The sequence below is a fragment of the Micromys minutus genome (genome assembly GCF_963924665.1).
Source record: "Micromys minutus genome assembly, chromosome: 12".
Lineage (NCBI taxonomy): Eukaryota > Metazoa > Chordata > Mammalia > Rodentia > Muridae > Micromys > Micromys minutus.
The window spans coordinates 6,572,116-6,588,887 of record NC_137981.1 but is presented as its reverse complement, the minus strand read 5'-3'; the positions used below and the strand labels follow the sequence as shown (position 1 = coordinate 6,588,887).

At 42.1% G+C, this 16,772-nt stretch overlaps 1 protein-coding gene across 2 annotated transcripts in view; it reads right to left on the bottom strand.

Moving 5' to 3' along the window:
- Nucleotides 1-7,685: 7,685 nt before the first annotated feature.
- The window catches only part of NEK10 (NIMA related kinase 10), a gene marked incomplete at its 5' end in the record, with an annotated part of 174,384 nt that continues 165,297 nt past the window's right edge, over nt 7,686-16,772 (bottom strand). For both annotated transcript variants that reach the window (XM_080925891.1, XM_080925892.1), the window contains 4 exons: nt 7,686-9,028; nt 12,259-12,314; nt 12,395-12,447; nt 14,271-14,379. In XM_080925891.1, coding sequence (XP_080782017.1) covers nt 8,971-9,028; nt 12,259-12,314; nt 12,395-12,447; nt 14,271-14,379 — 276 coding nt within the window. In that variant the 3' untranslated portion in view covers nt 7,686-8,970. The remainder of the gene's footprint in view (nt 9,029-12,258; nt 12,315-12,394; nt 12,448-14,270; nt 14,380-16,772) is intronic.

Here is a 16,772-nt window from a genome sequence, read left to right as displayed (position 1 = left end):
ATGCTCTGTTTCTTAGCTAGTGCCTACATTAAAAAGGGCTCCATCTTTCTCAGAAAACCTTCTTCCCTGGTGTTAATCATGATGAACCTTTCCTAATTTTTTGTCACACTCTAGATGAACAGAAATGATCATTTCCCCCTGCTGTTTAAATTTAGAAGACAACTCATTCCAGAGAGCAAGAAAAAAATAATTTACCATAGAAATAACTTCAAGAGGGAGGTCAAAGTTGCTTAATGAGTTGTTCTTTACCATTTAATGTCATTTTCAAAAACTTCAACCCTTGCAACATATATGAGAAATCGGTCTTGCCAGAGTAGGGTGTCTGTAGTGATAATTTTGGAATGTGGGTTTCTTTGAAAAGCACAGAAATATTTTATGGTTCATCTTAATGCCAAATGTAGGATATGAGGCTGCTTCAGATTGTCCAGAGCAGTTCACCATGATTTGCATCTTGCTCGTGGGTGTGATTTTTGCCAATTGCAGATAGTTTCTGTGATTGTGTGACATTTGGAATTCTGGGGACTTTTTACAAGTGTATAAATGCTAGGCCCCCAAGAGGTATGGTAGTTTGTTGGTTGGTTGTTGGTTGGTTGGGTGGTGATGGTGATGGTAGGGGTCATAGTTTGTTAGGTAGTTGTTGATAGCATTCTATCTAAACTCTACCCCAGTTACTTGCCTGACACTATAAAGGGGATGCTTGCCCCCTCTTCAGTCTCTTGTTTTCTTGCTCCTTTCTTGCTCTTCCCTTCCTGCTCCAACTCTCCATTCTGTTCCTCACTCTCTCTCTCCATGTGCTCATGACCAGCCTCTACTTTCTTCCCTTCTCTTGTCTTCTCTTCTCTTGTCTTCTCTTCTCTTCTCTTCTCTTCTCTTCTCTTCTCTCTTCTCCTCTCTTCTCCTCTCCTCTCTTCTCCTCTCCTCTCCCCTTTCCTCCCATTTCCTCCCTCCTCTCCCTGTCTGTCCTTCCTTTCTCTCTCATGCCTTGAATAAACCCTATCCTATACCATATCATTGTGTGGCTGGTCCCTCAGGGGAAAGAGATGCCTCAACATGGGCCCACCAGAGGCACCCCCTTCCCCCACACCTCACTATACCTTCATAGAACATATTCCCCCTCTTTATTGTTTTATAAACACAGATATCCTGCTGAGGAAGATCAAACATGCCCCAAAGAACTAGACACCCATAATCAGCAGAATGTAGTCTAACAATAGCATTGTCCCTTCTGACCCAACTTTATGCATGGATCTCTTTCCTTTCCCCTCTATCTTTTGTTTCCTATCTAGTGTTAGAGGGTTGAAAGGGTGGTAGAAATGGTTGGAGAAGGGTGGAAGAAAGAACCCATAAAGTAGCAAAGACAGCTAAAGGTGTCCATGGCTTGAGATGGGACTGCAGTGCAGGGTGGGGTATGGGCCTACAGGCAGGGAGCAATGCCAGATTCACCCATGGAGTCAGATTTAGTGGAATTCATCTAGTGTGGTGGATGTGTGGATAGCCGCAGTGCTGTGGCAGAGGGATAGTCTCAGCAGTCTCCCCATCATCCCTTCTCCACATCCTGGCCTCCATTTTGGGTCACTTGGTGTCCTGTAATGAGTTCTTCTTGGGACAAGCTCCCCATTCTCAACACATACCACCCTTGATCTGAAGAAAATTAGAAAGCAAGCATTTGAACCCATGTCCGGTAGCCAATGAACCAAATTCTTAATTGTGTTCACTTTTTGTATCATGTACAAATACATTTAGGGGATTTGGGGTTTTAGGTGATCTTGTATGTGTGTGAGTGTTGGTCTGGGGGTGAAAGTCAGGCCCTTGCCTCCTGTTGCGTTTGGTACTGCACTCTGAGACAGAAACAGTCCAATATAACACTCCATGCACAGGCTCTGGTCCTGGAGATTTTTGTTTAGACATGGTGTTTCCAGTTGTTATGTGTGTGTCAACTGAAGAAAGGTACACAAATAGCTAAGCAGCAGAAGCTTGAGATAGCAGCAAATGTGCAAAGTGGATATACTTACCAACCAGGAAGCAGTGGAACTTATGAACTGAGGTTTACTTCCTTTTGTGTGTGCAGCAGGAAGGACTGGTGTTCAGGAAGAAGGAGTGGGTACTTCTTGGATTTCATTAAGCGTGTCCCCCAGACATACACAGGGGATGGTAAGGAGGGGATACTAAAAGTTCACTTTGAAGACATAGTTTGTCTTACTGCACATGGGCCTCGAGCAGTTCCGGCTGGATAGGCTCACTGCACCTACATCTGGGGTATATCCAAAGATGTACACATTACAGGGGGGGGTTGGGATATGTGTTGCTTTGTTGGAAGCAGGGTGGATCTGTGCCTCAGTGCAGGATAGGCCCTGGTGGCTCAGCTAGCCCAGAAGACTGCCTCAGTCTCCTTCCCTTGATCATCATCCCTGCTCATTACAGCAACAGTACAGCTTGGTCTATATTACTTCGTTTTGCCTGTTGTTGTTTGTTTTGAAAGGCACCGTCTCTGCACACCGTGGAGAAAGCCAGACATCTTGGTGTGAACTGCCTGTGGATCGAGCCATGTGGCAGGAGTTGTAGGCAGTACTTAGATGCTGAGGATCTCAGTCCCCAAAGTACAGAAAGTGGCAATGATCTCACAATTTTGGCAGGTAGAGCCCTGACTCCAATCAGCATTTGATTCCAACAGTGAGACACTTGGCAGATTAGCTGAGCTATGTTTAGAGTTCTAAAAACTGCTGTGCACTGTTGCTCAAGAGTTCACAGCAATTGCTTTGGAGTGGTCAGCACTTGATCCATCTTTCTACATTCATGCTGATTTCAAACATCAGATGTTTGGTCCAGGGGGATAGGGAGAGCCTGACACATTCTGGAACTTGACAATAAAGCCATGCATTCTCCCCTTAGTTCTTACTGTTTTCATAAAACAGAATTCAGCTATTGGAAAGATAATTCTGGGGACATTTGGAGAAGGGATGTAAGAAATGTGAGTCCTTCTTTCTTTCTGCCAAGAGTTTCTGGGATCCAGGTTGGTGGCTAGCTCATCTGCCAGTCCTTATGCATTTGTTCCAATGGGTATTTATTGCAAGAACCCACCAATTATAGCCCAGGGACACAGAGTTTACACATATGTGTGGCTGCTTAGGTAGAATTCTGTGGTGATGCATATCTGTAATATCATCAATGGAAAGGCTGGAGTAGGGAGTTTGGAACACACTGCAAGATCCAGGACAGCTGGATCCAGCTAGTAAAATGGTCTCAGAATGAAGAGGGGAGATGGAAATGAGGAAAAGGAGAGGGAGGGGAGAGGAGAGGGAAGTAGGGGAGGAGACTTAGAAACACAAAGAGAGAGAATGGAAAAGTTAAGAAGTGACCACTTACTCTTGACAAAAGAGAAATAATTTTCCAATAATTTGAAAATACATTTTTATTTTCTTTAGCATTTTACAAAGCATATTTACACAATAGCAGAAAAAATAACATATGCTTTCATCTTTCAGGTGAATCCTCTATAGGGGCATCTCTTTCCCTTATTCAGCCTATGACTGTGTGGTTGTGTTAGAGACTAGCTGTGTTCATAAAGAGCTTTGGGGAGCAGCCAACAGGCACACTTGCTTGCCACTGTACCACTGTCAAATCCCAAAAATGCAGGTCCCCTTCGGGAGAGTCCGTCTCTTCGGTGGGTAAGGATGAGGGCATTGAGGGCTTACAAAACGTGGGTGATCTAAATGGGAGGTGCTAGGGCAAAGCAAGGTCCTATCTCAAGACTAAGGAGAAGGCACATTGGGAAGACTCTTGTCCGTTGCAGGCACATCTAAAAGAAACAACTCTGTGCTGTGGGAGAAAGAACAGAGGCTCCACTTTCTCTCAGAGGACAGCACCACTCTTTTTGATCTTCACTGACTCACCACTGGAAACCAGAGAAGTCAGAGAGCCTTTCAATTCAGATCGTACCTACTAAATGTCAGCAAGCAAAATACTGCAATGATTTCTCTTCTATATGATTTCTGTTTCCCAGTTTGGAAGAAGAAAACAATGGAATCTTTCTGTCCATAGCTAATCTTCATGCAAGCAACTGGCAAATCACGCAAACATCTGCAGCGTCCCTTGCCCAATCAAACTGAGCAACCATGTTCACACATCCCCACATTTACCCATTCAAATTCTTCACAAGTTGTCTTGTAAAAAGTTTATTGTCGTACAGAATGAGCCTGAGTTGGAAGATGGAGAAGAAAGGTCCCAGGGATGCAGCCATGTTGACCTACAGGCAGATAAACTGCTGTTTGTAACCTGCTTCTTGTTTAGCAATGGCACACTTGTTCCGTGTGTGCCATCCTCTAGGCTCAATGCCTGGCACCAGAACCAGCAGCAGTAGTTCTCTACATGGAGCTCAATGCCTCTATGCCTCACAGGGACTTCGCATGTCATGAGACTTTAATGAAGCTCTGCTGATGTCTGGGAGGCCAGCTTGCTGTGACCTGCACAGCTGCTAGTCCCAGGAGTCCCAAGAACAGGAATCACTTGTGCTTCTGATCAACTGCTCTCCAGTGAGGCACCACTGAGTGATGCCCTACCCTGCCCTGGGAGTTTTGTTCCCTCCAACTACTGAAAGCAAGATTGTGTTTGGGAATTGACGAACTTCCTTGGAAAATCTGTCAGCTTTACAAGGCAGAACTTCTGGGTCCCCACAAACACTATATTCTGTCAAAACATGAAGCTTCCCTAAAGAGTACTGTTGCTGTTCGGTACACTGAAGCGTGAGGCAAAGTGGACATGGAATGTCAGGGATTTAGCTAAAACTTAATAGCACTTCCACGCCTTAAATTCTTTCTCAGAACCTTGGCTCCAAGGGCACTCAGCAAACAGAGCCAAATGGTGGGATAATACATTCAGTAAGAGGCCTTTAGTGAAAGGCTGAGCAGTGACAAGTCCTCAAGCATTGCATTCTTCAGATTATTGTTTCTGGTATAGACTCTCTGTTTGGGGGGACAGTTCTTGACATGTTTCCCAATATTTAGCTAAGTGTTCACTAGTGACCTTACCATATCAATTGCAAGCAGCCATCTTGCTTGCTGGTCATCAATATGGCAACTAGACATAATTTTTCATAACGATTAAACACCTTGTTCAGGGGACACAAATAAGCTACCCGGAAACCTGGAATGGCTGATGAGCAACCACATTGTTCATTTTCTGTTCTTATTTCTGATCACAATAGACACAAAGGAAGAGCTGATTTCACAGAATATAATGAAAGGAAGGATAACCACATCTTGCTTTCAGGAACATGACATACCACCCACTTTCAGTTAAGGGGAACTTATTTTTACAATGTGAACCTAGCAAACATTTTAATATGATCAGCCAAATGCTGCACAGATGCATAATCCAGTAGACTTCTCACATGAAGAGGCTGCTGAGACTTCAGGGTGCACCATCCCCACTTTGGAAGGGTCTATTGCCCAGAGGAATGCATAACCTGCTAATATCCACCTGTCACCTCATCAAAACTGCAAAATCTTCCCTGTCCTTCTTAAAAAATCCCAAAATAACATCCACGGTAAAGTCACAGCCCATTTGCTACATGCAAGTTAACAAAAGTCTCTTCATGAAGTTGCTTCCTTGAGACATGTGATTTAGCATCCACGTGGGTCAACGACATCCAACAGTGGCATGTGCTAGCAGAACATTCTCACCACAAAGACAACTTATTCAAAGCTGTCACCTTACACCACAGGACATTAACACAATCCAAACGGCAACAAACATATGTATCACATCCAGGTCCTGAACGTAAAGAATTTAATGCTCAGACAATTTCATACACAGTCAGGATCAGAGTGTGGTAGCCTTCAGCTTCCATCTGCTGTTGTATGCTTTGAATGCTGAGAAGCTAAACACTCAGGTGGTCTTGCACTGTCCGGCAGGTGATTTTGGTACTCATGGAAACCAACATTTTCAAAGAGGAGGAAGTGAACAGTAAAAGTTGCTTCCAATCAATTCTTTATATTTTCACACACAGAGAGAAAATATGGCTATTTCTGAAGGAACACAGCATGTTCACTTCAGTAATTCCAGAGAGAAAGAGAGATTATACGGGGGCATATGTATGTTCTATGCTTATTAATACTGATAAAATGAACTAGTCAATATTATTGCCTTCACAAATCTCAAACATAAGTGGTGACTTGGTGGTGATATCAGTGGAATTAGATATAATCATCCAGTTTCTTACTTGTCCCTTAGCATTAAAATTCATTACATTTAATGAGTGTTAGATGACACTTATATAGGAAGACCTTAACTTATATAAAGTTCATAACAGTGCCCTCCAGAGTGTGTGTGTGTGTGTGTGTGTGTGTGTGTGTGTGTGTGTGTTGCTGAGTACAAAATCCATAGTCTTATGGGTCTGTAGACCATTGGTGTTCTACATTAGGGTACCACACAGATGTTGACATTAAAGCCAACAGCACATCTCTGGGTTTCTGCAATACCTCTAATAACTGTGTCTGTCTGCTTTGTTACTCCTTATTTCCTTAAAGACTGCACATTTGTCACAAGACAAAAAAAAAATCAGAAAATATCTTTGCTGTAGCCGGTTCCCCAAGAATGAAACATTTTGCTTTTAAGGAATGAATTGAAGTTTCAAATACAGATAAACAGAAAGAGCTTCTTGGTCAAAACATAATTAGCTGAAGCATTTGTGCATCAAAAGTTATCTGAAGAAATGAATTCAAATTCTACCCCATACAATATTCGGTCACTGGGAATGAGATGGACCCAGCAATTCACAGGATTTCATTGTAAAACAAATCATTAAAAATTATACAAGACAAAAAGATAAATGCAATCAAGAAGAGATTATGAGGCGTGTTAGTCTCAAGTAGCAACTTCTTTGCAGTAAAGACAATTCCACTGATCAAGACAAAAATGACTGTTCTTGTTCCTGTCTGAAGGTCACAGAATGAGAGCTCTGGAAAGGCTAACTTCATTGCGAGAGAATGGTTGTATTACTGGGCTTCCTTAGCGCCTAAATAGAGGATAAGGTGTCCTTGACTGCAGAGATGGAGGGATGGGCGTAGGGGATGGGGACTCAAGGGGAGCACACACATAATTTCCCTTAGGAAAACCACCCAGCTACTGCACAGCTGGGCCTGAGCAGCTGTCATGGTGCATATGTTAGCTCATTTTGCTAATTTTACAATTTTTCTAATTGTTCTATAGTAAATACCACTCCTATGGCCTAAAAGAGGTACAGAGAAACTGTATCTCTTTCACCTTTTCCTCAGTAGACTGCACACATTAAAACAAAAACAAAACAAAAAACTCAATTAAAATTTTTTCTTTACCAAAGCAATGGATGCCATTATTTTGTATTTATATACATCACCATTTGAGAAACAATTTGTCTCTCTGAGAATTCACCCCAAAGTTTAGTGTATCCTATGTGAGGTTTCTGTCATGACTCAAGCCTATGTTCCTCTAGGGCTCTGCCTCTTTCCACACATCAGATGAGCTAAAAACAACTGTGCAGACAGAAATAACACATTGCTTCAGTAACTTAGTAATAATGTTTGGATTTCATGTGTGAGATGCATATAAGAATGGAATTGTTTTGAAAACTGAAAATGTATAATTCATCACTGTATTTAATATTTAAAATTATAGGTATTTTAGTTGTTATCTTGGCTTAAAGACAAAAAAAATCATCAGTAACCCTCAAAGGCAACAGTTAGTGTGTGATCAAGGAGAGTGGAGGTGAAACCTTTAATTCTAAGTTCTAAGAAATAGTAAGACTTCACATTAAGTGATTCACATACTATTCAGAAAGGTTATACTGTGTTCTAATGACTGCCAATATATTGCACTATTCCATCATGCTAAAATATAGCAATGTAATTAAAGACAATGAGAACCAAAGGGAAGTTAAGCATGTAATTACAGCTTCCAACTTGCTAATTACATGCAATGAGTTGTTCCTGAAGTGGGAACATGTACAGTTTGAGTTGGTCCAGCACTGGAGTTATCAGAAGCCAGTTAAAGAGGAAGAATTTGAGCCCAGTGGTCTAGTAAATCCACTCTGCATAAAGGTGGGATGTTATTCTCACCTGTAGGACTGACATTCTGACTTCTCTTTGAGCCATCTCAATGGATAAAGAAGAAATTTGTGTTTTAGTTTATAACTTTTGGGGAATTCTCAGACAATAAATGCCTGTCTTACAGGTAATTCAGTAAAGTCTAGAATAAAAACTGTCATCTCCTTCAGTCTATGACTTCTTTAACGTGTTCTAAAGACACTGCAAGCTTGATTGGCAGCAAGCCCCAGCCTAAGCAAGCCTCCCTCCTCCCCTGGACATATACATAAACATACATGTTACAGCAACAGACTCTACTAGTCTAGCTGCCATCTGAGTATCCAAGCTCGGATACCTGTGTGCAAGGTTACAAATACTGTCTGCACTGTGTCATGTTTCAGAACCTCTAGCACCCAAGTGGATCAGAGAGAACCAATCATTTCATTTATAAACTACCCTATTCTGAATTTCTTTTAGGATTAAAAAGGGTGGGGCACCCAATGGAATACCTAACATTTTGCACTAGGTCTTGTGATTGTTCCATCTAAAACTATTTGGTGTACATAATTTTAGCATAGTTTCCACCATCCTGAGTATAAAATGTCCCTTTGAAAAATATAAGTCGTTTTCCTGTTTAACCTCAAGGGAAGTTCTGTGCTGATGCTGCTCCACCCAGGCCCTGGCAGCCATTTTGCCATGTTTTCTCCCAGAAGCACACCAATAGCCCATTACTGAGCCCAGCACTGTGGCTGCCTCACACCCCCACAGCACTGCAAGAGCACCCCTGCGGCACCGTGGCTCTTTCCTGGGCTGTCCTAGCAGCACCCAGTCCTGCACTTCCTGCTGTCACATCACGGCTGAACCCCGAACTTGAACTTAGCTGGGCAACTCCATTTTTTCCAGTGTAGGGCTCTCATCTTTTGGCTGTGTAGCTCTTGGTCCCCCATGGATAAGAGTGACACCGAGAAGATCTAGAAATGGAAACAATGCCATCCAGTCACAAACATCTCCATCCAGCCCTCAAATTTCAATACCTCTGGCTTAAGCAAACAGGCACAAAAAATAATCCACGGCTAGTAAAACCTAATTAATAAAATGGGAACTCTTAGAGAGATCTGACCTTTTGCTAAAACTTGTTAGCATACTTTTTCTTAAGTTCTAAGTGCAATGAGAACCAGTGGATAATCAATGCTATCCAAAGTAGCTTATGCCACAAAAATGTCTACGTTTATTTACCTATATCACAGGTTCATCCGTCTGAACAAACTAAGCAAGGTATGATAGATAGATAGATAGATAGATAGATAGATAGATAGATAGATAGATAGATGTCTTTCTTCTATATATCTATATCCTGGCAAAAGTATTGTTAAATAATCTTAGGGGCCACAGGGGAAAGGCACTTACCAACAAGCCCAACAACCTGAGTTCAATACCTGGACCCACATGGTGAAAGAAGAGAACTGTCTCCTAAAAGTTGTCATATGACTTTCATGAAAAACCCTGCTTCCCCGACATGCACATACACAAACACACTCAAATGTATTAAAAAATTAACCATTTAAAAATTATCTCAAATTTAGCACCATTTGTAGAGAGTTGTATAAGAACTCTATTATATTGATAAACTAAGACTCCCTCCTTCTCTTCCTTCTCTCTCTCCCTCTTCCTCCCTCTTCTATCCCCTCCTTCCCTCTTCTTCTTCCCTCCTCCCTCCCTTTCTTCCCACATTGTGTGTATGTGTGAGTGTGAATGTGTGTGTATGTGTGTGTGTGTGTGTGTGTGTGTGTGTGTGTGTGTGTGTGTGAATGAGCTTGTGTGTGGGTGTAAAAGCCAGATGTCAAGCTTGCATGCTGTTCCCTGGGACAGCATATTCCTTCTTTTTTTAACCAGGGTCTCACTGGTCTGGAACTCACTGTTAGATTAGGCCAATGTTGGTGAGCCTAAGGGAAAAGTGCCGGGATTACAGGCTCTCATGACCATGCTTGTTTATTTTTTTATCTCTAAATTTTGTAAAACAAAGTATTTGATGTCTACAGGTATTCTGCCTGTCGGTGTTTCTGTACCATTTGAGTGCCCGCTGCCCAGGTAGACCAGAAGAAGGTGTTGAATCCCTTGAACTGCAGCTACAAACAGTTGTGATCTATCATGTGGGTGGTGGGAATTGAACCCATATTTTTTAGAAGAGCAGCTAAAGTTAATTACTGAGCCATCTCTCCAGTCGCCTTCCCTGTTTTAGTTATTTTTAGCATGAGTGGGGGGAGAGTCCTCAGACCTGCAGGGCAAGCACTTTCCAACTGAGTTGCTTCCTCAGCCCCACATTTACAATTTAAGACTCTCACTTATGCACAAATCACCTGGCCAATCACTGAATCAATAACCTGTGATCTGCTGTGTACCTAGCTTAGATTGCAGATGTGAACAGAGACATACAATCAAACAAACCAATAATGTCAATCATTAAGACTCTAAATGCGCACACGTACTTTTTCATTCTATACATTCTTCAGTTTTTCTATAAAAACATAAAGCTATTTGCTTCCCTTGCTCCTGGGCCACTTTGGTAATACCCACACAGTGACAAGAGTTGTAGAGGACAACTTCTGCCCCACGACTTCAAGCCAAGGGCACATGAAATAATAAGATGCTGAAAGTGAGAAACAGAGATGTGCACACCGGGCACAGAAAGCTTGTGAGCCCAGCACTGGAGCAGAGCAAACAGTGAGAATGCAAATATCTCTACAGGGATGCTGGGAGAAAAGCCCCTGAAGGATGGTGATTTCTGTCAGTCATGGACCCTCGCAAGACAGATTACTCATCTCCGCTCTGCAGTCCCAAATCACAAGCAGTGCTAAATTTGTAAAGAAATGTGTTAGAAATATGTTATTAAGCCAAAAGAGCAAGTGGTTAAATAACCACGTGTGTGATTCATAAGAAAGGCTCACTGGAATGGCAGCAGGAAGAGAAAAGCGAGATACTGAATTGAACAAAAAGAGGAATGTAATTTCTCTGTAATGACCTTTGCAAGCCAATCTTGAGTCCTCATTTTCCAGGCTACTAGCTGTCCTTAAGAAACACTTCCAGAATAATTTAGAAAGCTAACATAAGTAGCTCTCCTGATTGCAATAGGAAGTGTGTTCTTCCCCCTAAGAGAAGCCTGCTTGCGGGAGAACACTCCAAAAGACTGTGTATCCTAAAACAGCCCTGAGCTTCTGAGGTACATGCCAGATGTAGACAGTTCAACTTAATGGCTCCTTGGGAATACGGAGGTACCAACTGTGAGCTGCTACTACCATAGCCCATGCATGACCTGTGTATAGTACTTCCACACGTGCTGGCCAATCCCCATTCCCATTGAACTTCTCTGGTATTTATTCACCTCTTCGTCTGTCCTTAGGAAAGGCCAGAATCAGCAGGAATGGTTGCTTCCTGGGGAAGGTAAGCAACATTGACTTCCAAAAAGCTGGAAAACAACTCCAGCTCTCTCCCTTTCGGTGGGAGAACTCGGGGCACACCATTGACCATGCTTCTCTGAGTGGTTTCATGGTTCAAAACTGAGATGAACAATAAGGGAACTTGCTTGACAGTGAAATCTTACTGGGGTCATCATCCTTGTCATTATGTCCCAGAACCACCTCTCAAACAAACAAGTGTGTTCAAACTGTTGCACTATCACATGCCCTAGTAGTAAAACTACAGGAATTCCAAGCTGGATTTACATGTACCAGAGAGTCTGTTAATCTTTAAGTCACCAGAGTAGGTTTTGCTTGGCTATGAGAACAATGCATATCTGAGCTTCCAGCTCTTCTAGAATGGCCAAATCAAAACCAACCAACCTAGAAATGCTTTCCCATTGTCTCATTCTCATTAGCTTGTAAGCAGCCAATGGCTCCAATGACATTCAGCAAATAGAGCCAAATGGTAGGATAATACATTCAGTTCAGCAAGAGGCCTTCAGTGAAAGGCTAAGCAGTGACAAGTCCTCAAGCATTGCCTTCTTCATTGTAGAGCACCAGTGGTGATGTCTCCCTGAAAGCTGGGCAACACATATTCCACCTCAGAGCAAATATAATGATGTCTAAAAATAATTTGTTGAAATTCAGCGTTTGGGAATCAAGGATAAAGAAAGCAGATCTAGTGGTCTGCTTCTAGTGGTACCTTACCTCATCTTTTACCTTTGAAAGTAAACCCCAAATCTCACCTGTTAGTTGTAAAGTTGTAATAGCCACTTTCCTCTAGAACTTCTTCAATCACAGTCTGCAATCAACATACAGTTCAGTTAATGCATGATAACAAGCGATACAAGTAAAAGCACAAAGGGGCTGTGGAAACTCTACCTGCATCTGCTCATATGTGATTCCTTCTTCCACTTCAAGGCTGCTGGGTGGACCTGAAACACAGCAGTCATAGAACATCAACCTTTGCTTCAGAACTTCTTACTTATACCTTACTGGTGATTATTATTTCAACAGCAATGAATACTGTCAACGTCTTAAATATAAAGACTCAAAAGCAAAATCCATTGACAAAGAGATGGCTGAGCAGGTCATAGGCCTGGTGACCTGAATTTGATCCCTCCCTGGACTCCTAAATGTTGTCTCTGACCTACACACACACACACACACACACACACACACACACACACACACACACACACACATACCACATGCACATACACACACTCATGAATGTGCGCACACTCATAAAAATATATTTTATTAATAATAAGTAAATTCCAAAACGTCTTGACCTTGCTTCTCTTCCATGTTTGGCTGCTCCAAGTAAGGCTGTTACAAAGCAATAAAAAAAGACGTAGGAACAACATGAGGATTCACAAGGTAAGGGATGTGTGTTAAAGTGAATGGGGATTTCAGACACACAGCACCTGCATGTACTGGAAAGCTTCCAGAAACAACTGTCAGTTTCCCCTGAGCCTGCTTGCATTGATCTTTCAGAAAGCCCCCTAGAGACAGGCAAGAGAAGGGTTATTAGGATGACTGAGAGGAAGCGTGAAGACAGTACTGGCTCATTTTAAAGACTTGTTTAAAGGCAGGGCCATAGTGTAACAGATTTTAGCATCTGCTCTACAGTAGGGTAGCTAGCTGCCCTGGAAGGCAGTTAGCTAACCCAGTCTAGGGTTCCTGAGAGACTTTATTGAGAGTTCACTGCATCTCAGTTACTCTGATGAGTTTGACCAGCAGGTGAACTGACCCAATCTGGGGGCAGCAACTAAAAGCAAATGACTTCAGACATTATGTTATCTTGCTTGGGAATTTTTCAGAGTTCTGTTTAAATGATACTGTGCCCGCTAGGATTTGATTGGTGACAAGAATACATATTCAGACAAAGTTTGACAACATGCAAAAAAATGATTTCTAAGGCCAACACAATAGACCCCTGCAAGGTATCAAATATTTATATAACTGTGAAGCTTCTTTTCCGGAGAAGTACTATGTCCAGTACTTACTGGAGAACTCTGAAATCTCAGAAGAATGGGATTCTGCTTCTCATTGTCAAGCATCTCAAAAAGAATGTGGTCATGCTGAGCCCCTCCTAAGGCCTGGCTCTTGTGTCCACTGGAGCCTTATGGCCGCTGTACAACCTCTAAACGGTGTTTATCTCGCTCATCATTTTACTGTGGTATCCTTATATTTACTTCTTATATTTACTCCCATGTTGTAGGAGACACTGGACCAAGATCAGCTACTTAATGGCTGAGCTGAGATCTGAATCAGAAATTCAAGTTTCTGGAGTCTCTGTCTGGAATCTCATGCTGCAGAGCTTCCCTATGTGGGATTATTCCAAAAAAAAAAAAAAAAAAGTCAGATGCCTGATGTGGATTCTTTGGGTGTCCCTCATTGTCTCTATTTTGAATATTTAAGCCTTCTATTTCTGCCTTTGATCTTCCTAGATTTGACTTCATCAGACAAACAAGAAAAAAGTGTAAAGGAAATAGAGTTCACACAGAGAGACCCTGCTGTTTGTTTATAGTGTTAATAAGCAATGGAGGGAGCTGCCTGTGTGGAGTCTGGTTTCTGGGAACCTCTAAATCCTACTCAGTGTATCTCCAGTGCTGCTTTGGTGGAAGAACAGAACAGACCCCATTTTTTGTGTGTATGTGGTAGAGGTGGTTTTGTAGGACAGATGTTTATATGATCAAAATGGATCTTTTTTCTGTTTATTTGCTTTTTGTAGAAGCCAGGTCCCTCTTACCTGTGGGGTCACTTGGGGACCAGTTGTTTGCAGCCCGTGAATGGTGAAGTAAATGGTAATCTGAGGTAAGAAAGTTCGGCTCGATAGGTTCTGGAGACCCCTGAGATAACTGAAAAAGGAAAATGCACAAGTGCATCAGAGGCAGACAGACAGCAGACAGCAGACAGACAGCATGCCACTTCTGGGCAAGGTGTCCCATTCAATTCAGCAACTTGCTCGTTGTGGGAATGTTGGGGTTCTGTGGTCCCTTGTAAACAGAAATACCATCCTGCTTCCAAAGGAATGAAAGATTGGAAGCAGAAAATCCCAGTGAAGGCAAGCCAGACAGTGCTGTAGTCGCATGAGAAAAGCATGCTTTGTAAAGGCAAAACAAAAAGCAATGGAAATACAACAGCCTGGGCCAGAGACAGAGATGTTGCTTTTAATCAGGCATAGGAGTAATAAAGCCCAGTTATTCCACAGAACAATATGCTTAGTCCAAATCACAGCGCCTTTTCATCATCTGCTTTAAAACCTTCTTGTTGGACCATGGCAAGCAAGTTTCTTAATACATTTTTCTAAATTACTATTAATTAACTTGTTTCTCCAAACAGTAGTTTCTAACACTCTATTCACCCACTGACAGAATTTATTAAGTCCCAGCTGTTTAATGCTCTTCTGTGCAGCTGAATTTTTAAATGGAATTTCTTAATGGAATTTTAAGCTATAAATATTGTCCAACTCTTTATACCTCTAATTCTACCCAACACTTGGATTGGCCAAGTTTTAGTGCCTGAGTTAATATACTATTAAAACATCAAGCATTAATAAACCAGAAGCAGATGGCCCATTTTGAATGGGGGCAGTAGTAGTTAATTCGGATTTACAAACTCTGTTTGTGAGTTAAGCACCTCCGTTGCCAATCACTTGAGAAGACTGGCAGCAAAACCATAACTAGACAACATGTGCCACCTGTCCACCTAGAAGACGCATGTTGTGTGTGTGTGTGTGTGTGTGTGTGTGTGTGTGTGTGTGTGAATGTGTGTGTACTCAAGAGAATGCATGTCTATACACATGTTTGCACACATGCCCTTCTCGTTCCACATCCATCCATCTTCTCTGTCCCCTCTCCCTCATTCTTCTATCAATATGTGTGTATAATAATTTCATAACATACTATTTATCGTAACTAAAAACAGAAAAAATCTCAAATGTCTACATAAACAAATACACCATGGTGTGCTCACACTGTGGCATTCTACAAAGCAATGAAGCAGATGATCAGCATCCAGAGTGTGGATGAATAGTGAGCAAATGAAGCCTGACTCAGAGGGAGACACAGCAATAAGCTTCACCCATGCTCACTTTTCTAATTCACAAGAACCAATGAATGGTGAGGGATGTCGGGGAGGTGCTGTGACTAGGATGGAGCCCGATGAGGAGTTAGGGAGACTGTGCGTTGCTGTGGTGGAGGTCACGGGGTGAGCACGGACCTCACTATATATTCTGCATTAACTTGATACATTTTAAACTAGCTAGGCAAAGCTATTCCATCATTGCACATCAGATACTATGAGCACACATTGCACGTGTTTCCCAGTCTCCATGCACATACTATACTAAAAGAAAATGTGGTCCTGGCCCCTCTCAGTCTTGAAAATTCATTGTTCTTCAGTGGTAGCTCACAACTCATGTATAGTGTGACAAGACTGTCAGTCCCTGAATGCAGGAGGATCTGATGGCCTTGGGAACTCCGCCTCTCTTCCATTCTGGCTAACAGTAGTCACTCTCACTAAGCCTGGAATATTTCTTGTGATCCTGGGAAAAACTTCCTGATGTTCCAGTGCATTCAGACAGAGTTGTTTCAGCAACAGGGGTCTGGATATCTGAAATGTTCACCCCCATTACAGAAATTGTATTCTTTTCACTATTAAGTACATGTTATAGTCCTAAAAATTCCACAGCCACAAGACGTAAAGCCTTAAGTAACAGAATCTAACTTGTGAGCAACGGACCTCAAGGCTGCCATTTTAAGATGGCAAGAGAAGAATGGCTCTTTGATGGGTTTAACCTTTAACAGCAGGTTGTTTAAGACTTCCAGTCTTATGTCACATTGGCACACTCCTTTAGCTTGAGGGCCTCAGATCCCCAGGGACTAGGAAATGGCCCAGGGACAAAGGCTACAGCCCAAATTCACTGGTCTTGTGTTTGAATCTAGATGTAATTATTGTTATTCTAGAACTTCCAGAGGTCCTTTGTGTAGTTCAGATTCTAAGTCTAAATATTCTTTACTGATCAATGGAATAGAATAGAAGAGCCAGAAATGAGCCCTCACGTATATGGTCACCTCATTTTTGACAAAGGAGCTGTAAACATTCAATGGAAAAAAGGACAGCCTATTCAACAAATGGTGTTGGTCCAACTGGCACTCCGCATGCAGAAGAATGAAAACAGACCCTTTCTTTTCTCCTTGTACAAAGCTCAAGTGCAAGTGGATCAAAGATCTCCACATTAAACCAGGTA